This window comes from Limulus polyphemus, unplaced genomic scaffold, assembly GCF_000517525.1.
Source record: "Limulus polyphemus unplaced genomic scaffold, Limulus_polyphemus-2.1.2 Scaffold7917, whole genome shotgun sequence".
In the NCBI taxonomy this organism is placed as follows: Eukaryota; Metazoa; Arthropoda; class Merostomata; order Xiphosura; family Limulidae; genus Limulus; species Limulus polyphemus.
Genome location: NW_013673527.1, coordinates 3240 through 10950, shown reverse-complemented (window position 1 = coordinate 10950; position 7711 = coordinate 3240). Strand labels below are relative to the sequence as shown.

General features: G+C 34.2%; 1 protein-coding gene across 1 annotated transcript in view; it reads left to right on the top strand.

Annotated features, from left to right (window-relative positions):
• The window catches only part of LOC111089931 (P protein-like), a 25444-nt gene that overhangs the window by 14946 nt on the left and 2787 nt on the right, over nt 1–7711 (top strand). Inside the window, exons 5-6 of the mRNA XM_022403219.1 lie at nt 2196–2268; nt 6386–6534. Of these exons, the coding sequence (XP_022258927.1) occupies nt 2196–2268; nt 6386–6534 (222 nt within the window). The remainder of the gene's footprint in view (nt 1–2195; nt 2269–6385; nt 6535–7711) is intronic.

Here is a 7711-nt window from a genome sequence, read left to right as displayed (position 1 = left end):
ATGATGAAATAGTAGAGTATAGTAAAACTATTAATGAATAACATGATAAAGTCAATAAAACATGTTATGATGAAATAGTAGAGTATAGTAAAACTATTAATGAATAACATGATAAAGTCAATAAAACATGTCCTGATGAAATAATAGTGTATAGTAAAAATATTAATGAATAACATGATAAAGTCAATAAAACATGTTCTGATGAAATAATAGAGTATAGTAAAACTATTAATGAATAACATGATAAAATCAATAAAACATGTCCTGATGAAATAATAGTGTATAGTAAAAATATTAATGAATAACATGATAAAGTCAATAAAACATGTTCTGATGAAATTCACATGGTTACAACTTTAAACTCAATGCACATGGTTACAACTTTAAAGTGAATGTAAGTGGTTACAACCTTAAACTGAATGTAAATGGTTACAATTTTAAATTGAATGTACATGGTTACAACTTTAAATTGAATGTACATGGTTACAACTTTAAAGTGAGTGTAAATGGTTACTACTTTAAAATGAATGTACATGGTTACAACATTAAATTGAATGTACGTGGTTACAACTTTAAAATGAATGTACATGGTTACAACTTTAAACTGAATGTACATGGTTACTACTTTAAACTCAATGTACATGGTTACAACTTTAAACTGAATGTATATGGTTACTACTTTAAACTCAGTGCACATGGTTACAACTTTAAACTGAATGTACGTGGTTACTACTTTAAACTCAATGTAATTGGTTACAACTTTCATCAAAACACTTAAAATATTATGACGTACCCACATGAAGCCAAATATGTCAAGTTTCGTGTTCTAATTCGATTATCTAGGGTAATTATCTGTTGTATTTCTCAATTATTGTTATACCAAGTCATTAACTTATTGGAATTTTTCAATTTGAGCACAAACATACATGGGCTATACAGCCTGATTAGATACCCCCCCCCAAGAAATACTGCCCACAGCAAAGGTAGCCAGTCAGCAGCACCCGCCACTACCATGGTGTTGTTTGTCTCTTTTAATTGAATAACTTTATTGACTGTCACCTTTATAACGTGCCAGTAGCTGAAAATGTGAAGCATGTTCAGCGGCATTACGTCTCGAGCCCTGGACCAATCGATCTGCAGCCAGAACAGATAGCGACTATGCTACGTCAGGCTCATTTTCAGTAACAAATGTACATGGAAAATTAAATCTTTATACTTTAATAATATGTTTATTATACGTTACTTATTTCATCGGAGCATCTTTTATTGAATTGATCGTGTTATTGTCCCCCGGTGGGATAGCGGTAAGTCTTCTGATTTACAACGCTAAAATCAGGGGGTTCGATTTCTCTCGATGGACACACCAGATAGCCAGATGTGGCTTTTCTATAAGAAAACACCCCCAAATACACTCGTGTTATTCATTAATATTTTTACTATACTCTATTATTTCATCAGAACATGTTTTATTGACTTTATCATGTTATTCATTATTAGTTTTACTATACTCTATTATTTCATGAGAACATGTTTTATTGACTTTATCATGTTATTCATTATTAGTTTTACTATACTCTATTATGGTTACAACTTTAAACTGAATGTACGCGGTTACTACTTTAAACTTAATGTTTCCAAATATTGTACTAGTAGGTCTCTCCAGTCATTATACCAGTAGAATTTTGGCTGCACGGTGTTTTAGGGAATATCTATCCAAGCAGCACATGGAGGATCTTAAAACAGCCATCAAAATCGAGATTGCAAGAACCAATGAACAATGTCTGGACCAGATGGTACTCACAGTAGCTAGGGATATACTTGATATACTAATTGAGAATGATACAAAACGCATTGAACCATTTGTGACAGTTTTTGAAACACATTGTCCATTTCCAAAGTTCCCGAATAAAACATATGATTCCTACTATGCCCTTGGTGAACTCGAGTTGCACCATGACAAGTATTTTTAAATAAAGAATGATCTTTAAAATGGGGTTCTCTTTATATGTAGCTGTATTTTTAAAGCTTCAAATATATAACTAAAAAAGAAAATTGGAATACTTCACTCACAACCATAATAGTACTACTATTTCTTTATTTATACTCTAGCTATATTCAATCTTTTAGTAGTGGAAAATATGTGGAAACAAAATTTTATGTATTTTTAAACTATACATAATCCTGTGTATTTTTAGGTGGCTCTTAGCTTTATACCGGAACGAGAAGAAACGTGGGTCAATGTTGCAGTCCAAGAAAGTGATCCTTTTTGTATCCTTCTAGACTTTGAACATATCTAGTAACACACTCGTGTATAACGTTAACAGTTTCTTCTTCCTTACTTACGGAGAGTAGGCTCGTTATATATGTATTTTATATCATTGTAAAAGTTCGTGTGTGTTTTCGCGAAAGCCAGTGAAATTTTTCACAATTGTTGATGACGAAGTCGGATATTTTTCTGAATTATAGACGTAACTTCAACTGTCAGACGCTTGTCATGCGCAATAGAGACGTGATTTCAAATTTCAGACGTTTGTCATGCGCAATAGAGATGTGATTTCAAGTGTCAGACGCTTGTCATGCGCAATAGACACAAAGTTCGAATGTCAGACGCTTATCATGCGCAATAAAGACGTGATTTCAAATTTCAAACGTTTGTCATGCGCAATAGAGACGTGATTTCAAATGTTAGACGCTTGTCATGCGCAATAGAGACGTGATTTCAAATGTTAGACGCTTGTCATGTGCATTTAAAGACGTGAATTTAAGTGTCAAGCGCTTTTCTTGTATTCTGGCATATTTTATAGGTCGTTACAACTTGTTATGACATCTTTTCAGGCTAATATATCCGAGATATCTTATCTAATTTGCTATAGTATCCTTATGTTGAAGTATTTATTTGACTTAAGTATCATCACCAACATGTACCAGTGCCACTGTTGAGCATTTAAAACAAAAATTATCTGTTCATTTAACAAATGTGTAATTTTCTGGTTTTCCGCCAAGTAGTTCTATTTCTGCTTTAAACCCTTTTCTGTAAGTGTCAGATAATAACCTTCCATTAAATAGGAATTTTAGTTCAAAACAGAAAAACTATAATGTGAAATTTATTACTTAAAGTAACATGTTTTACGGGCTACTTTTGTGACATGGATAACTACATATTTGTAGTTTTAGATCTGATAATGTTATTGTAAACTATTGTTACGTCTCTGCTCGTTTGTTAATTTCCGGTATAAATTCTTTCCGAGGAACTTAAGCGATACAAGTCCTTTCTTAATCAAAACTAGTTTATTCTTTCTTGATATAACTTTGTAATACACAGAATTTCCGCCGTCACTTTAAACTTAACTAATCTTATAAAAACACGCTATAAATCACAGTGATTCACACACTTTACTTACGGCTTGACTCGATTATCTCTATCTTCAATCACTCTATCTATCCAATTCCTCTCCGCTTTATTTGCCGGGCCTATATACTAAAAAAAGAGGGCGCCTGGAACAGACTAGAGTTGCCAGGAAAAGTCATGATCCTTCTAGAATCTCATCACGTGTTACCAGCGTCACGTGACTTCCGTTGTCGTAGCACTATGTTTTCAATGGTGTAATTTATTTGTTAGCTAGAGGGCGTAGAATGCCTAGAAAATTCTAAGTTTACATCAATTTTTTCTCGCACGTTCGAAGCTAGATTATAAATACGAGTTAGTTGAAAGATAGTCGAGGAGATAGTTTTTTTCAAGTTAGATAGTTGAATCAATCAATGTATTTTCACGAAACATTTGGGTGTGTTTTCTGTTGCGCTTATCAAGTTACTTTTTTCGAGTTAATTTATTGGTCTTGCGTTAGTTAATGTAATTATTAATGTAAGTCTACAACAAGTGTAGAAACGTGAAAGGAGGAGATAAACTAACCCGTTACAGTTTACGTGGACTGGACTTTGAATTATTTTCACAGTATAATATGAAGGTGCCCGTCAACAAAAGATAAACGTTACAAAATATAATCAAATTATTAATCCGTTCAGATATAAATAAAACCTATACACTTTTCTGGAATTTCCTATGTCCATGCCTTTTTTAAAGAACATCAATTATCAGAGGCTTATGATAATCGGTGCTTCTCCATTCGTAGTTGTAACGATGTGCTGAAGAACATGTTAGGCATACCCACCAGAACCTTGTTGAAAGTTTGGAAAACCGTCTGGGTGTTGTGTTATATATATATTTAATGTTGTAACTTATTTCTTAGCTAGAAACAGCTGCGAGTTTGTTTTTTTTTTTTTTGACGTAATGTGATGTTAAGTTCACGTTAGACCTAGAAATATTTAGAACAAAAGTTGATATAAAACCGACGTTTAACGCCATTTGTAAACGAAGGTCTATCAAATTACGAGAGTTTAAAAGTGAGTTAAACTTATAAAAATGTTTAAAGGAGAAAATAAACTAATTTTGTCTAATTAAGTGGACTGGGTGTTCAATTACTTGCACCTGATAATTTAAAAGAACCCGCAAAGAATGAAAAACGTTACAACATTATAAAAAGTGAGTTATACTACAGTGGATTATAGAAAACAAAATAGGGGGGACTTATACCACAAAAAAATGGCTAATGTTAAATAGATGTTTTAATGTTTTTGTGGCCGTTAGCTGACTTTTCATCTAGAGGTGGAATTATTAAGTTAGGCCTACCTCTCAGTGAACGTTAAGTTATAATGTAGGTATCTAAAGCCGTAATCAACTACTTTTGTTATCGTTAAATGTGACTGATAAGTGGACTGGACTTTGATTTCTTCTCCTTGATTAACCGAACAATCGAGAACAGTAGAAACCATTACAAGAAATGATTTAACGATCGTTTAATCAAAATACTGCCACTACGTTCATGTTCATTTGAACGTTCATCATCCATTCTCTGCCGGTTTAATAATTACCTGAGGTGTACACAAACTGAAGAAAGGCTGGGTGCTCTAGCTTTAATACATCATCATTATGACACTGCTATCAACATTGAAATTGTATGTAAGTTATTTATGGAAATGCACCTCAGTAGAATAGAGCATGTTAACATGTTATTTCAGTAGTGCATACATGTACGTATCTGATAGCCAATGATTGAAATAGCTAAAATACTGTTACGTCTCTGGTCGTTTGTTAATTTCCAGTATATATTCTTTCCGAAAAACGCACACTATAATTCACAACGATTCACACACTTTACTCACGGTCACTACCGCTCGCTTGACTCAATTATCTGTCTCTATACCTCACTATCTGCTATTCTTTCCTCCGCTTTATTTGCCGGTCTTATATATACAAAGTAGAGAGCGTCTGGCAAACACTCGAGCCTTCATGATCCTTCTAGAAACTCCTCACGTGTTACCAGTGTCAAGTGACCTCTGCTGTCGTAACAATGCTATTGGTGTACAGAGTTGTTTAAATCAGTAATATAATTTAACAGTTAATAACTACTCTGCGTGTAGATAGTACAGTAATTTACTTTAATAAAACATACATATGTTACAACAGAATGATGATTTGTTGACTTTTCATTGAATTTTCGTGGATTTTTAAGTGAAAAACCACGCAATTGTTTAAACTATATTTCATGCAAAATTGCTTCCAGATTTAAATTCATAGCACCTATTTTTTGGTACAAATTTTCTGGGGGACATGTCCTCAGATTCCCGTAGAATTAGCATGCTTCGCACAATGTGTGTTAGCTTTTTATCTCACAAATTAGAACCCCTTTTTCAAACATTCTGCATACGGGCTTGAGTTAGACTTTAAATATCAGTTAAAGTTATTCACAGATTGTTTCTTAAGACTCATAACGTAAGTAAATTAATATGTAGAATTATATACGGACTTTTCTCTACGTTAAAATATTTTTCTTTTATTTGCGAACTTTCGACTCTCTTACCGAAGCCTTTATCGGTCAGCATTGTACTGCACAATACAAATTCGTTTATCTGTGTTTTTGTGTTTCACTAGTGCTCAGTACATTGTTGCCCGAAGAAGGCTCTTGTGAGAGGGCCGAAAGCTCGCAAATAAAAGTATTTTAGCTTAGAGAAAAGTCCGTGTATAGTTTTACACATTTTATGTGCAGAGTTGAGTCAGGACTGGGTCGTTGGAAATGTTTAGTTTATACAGGTTTAGAGTTTTAGTTTACTTGAAATTGACAAGGCTTAGCAATAATTAAGGACCTAATTCCTTGTATAGCATCACTCAGTTGTTTCATCAACATAAAAAAAAATATGTGCACATAATTATAATCGGATACTTTGTTTGTTTGGAAGCATTTAAAACCTATTGTTCACAAAAAACTGTGAACAAAGCAATATATGATATTCATATGAACACAGTCACTACTTAATTTATTATCACCAGATTTAAGTTTGTCCCAAGAACTCGACCCTTTCTTTCCAGTTCTTCGTATTCAAGCGAGGGGGCCGTTTCTACCAGACCAGTTCTCAAGTATCTCCAACGTTGATGTCTTTTTTACAATCGTTCACTTATCAGAAAACGAAACTAAAATAGTAAGTGGTTCATTCTGTTGTTGTTGTTGTTCTGTTACTATATCATTATCACTTCTTTAAATAGGCCCAGCATGGATAGGTGGTTAGAGTGCTCGACTCGCAATCTGCGGGTCGCGGGTTCGAATCCTCATCGCACCAAACATGCTCGCCCTTTCAGCCACGGGGCGTTATAATTTGACGGTCAATCCCACTAGTCGTTGGTAGAAGAGTAACCCAAGAGTTAGCGGTGGGTGGTGATGACTAGGTGCCTTCTCTCTAGTCTTACATTGTTAAATTAGGGACGGCTAGCGCAGATAGCCCTCGGGTAGCTTTGCGCGAAATTCATAACAACCTTCTTTAATTAGGTTTTGCTTTGTTACTCTTTGTAATACTTTTAAAAAATCTATAGTAATATGAATTAGTGAAATTCTTGAAGACTTAGGACCGGAAGTGGCCTAGTGAAAGTTCAAAGTTCGATCCACGATGTGTCAAAATGCTTCGCACTTTCAGCTGTGTGAGTTTATAACTCCGACAGAACAACTCTGTGTTTCGTTAAGAGTAGCCGTATGGGCGGCGAATGCTGCTGATTGGTTTCCCCACACACACTCTGGTTAGTAGTTCTAAATTACAGATGGCTTTGTCTAAGCCTTAAAGGTCAGGTCTCTGACCTGACAGTTTAACCCATATGAAGCATAAGAAGAAAATATCAAATCTCCAACTTCAACTCTTATGAAATGACTAACTAAACTGAATGTACATGGTTACTACTTTAAATTGAATATACATGGTTACAACTTTAAACTGAATGTACGTGAATATACCTGCTGGTTCAATGACTGGAGAGATCTACTGGTATAATATGTGAATATACCTGCTACTCCAGTCATTGAACCAGTGAATATACCTGCTGGTTCAATGACTGGAGAGATCTACTGGTATAATATGTGAATATACCTGCTTTCTCCAGTCATTGAACCAGATCTACTGGTATAATATGTGAATATACCTGCTGGTTCAATGACTGGAGAGAGATTTACTGGTATAATATGTGAATATACCTGTTGGTTCAATGACTGGAGAGATTTACTGGTATAATATGTGAATATACCTGCTGGTTCAATGACTGGAGAGATTTACTGGTATAATATGTGAATATACCTGCTGGTTCAATGACTGGAGAGATTTACTGGTATAATAT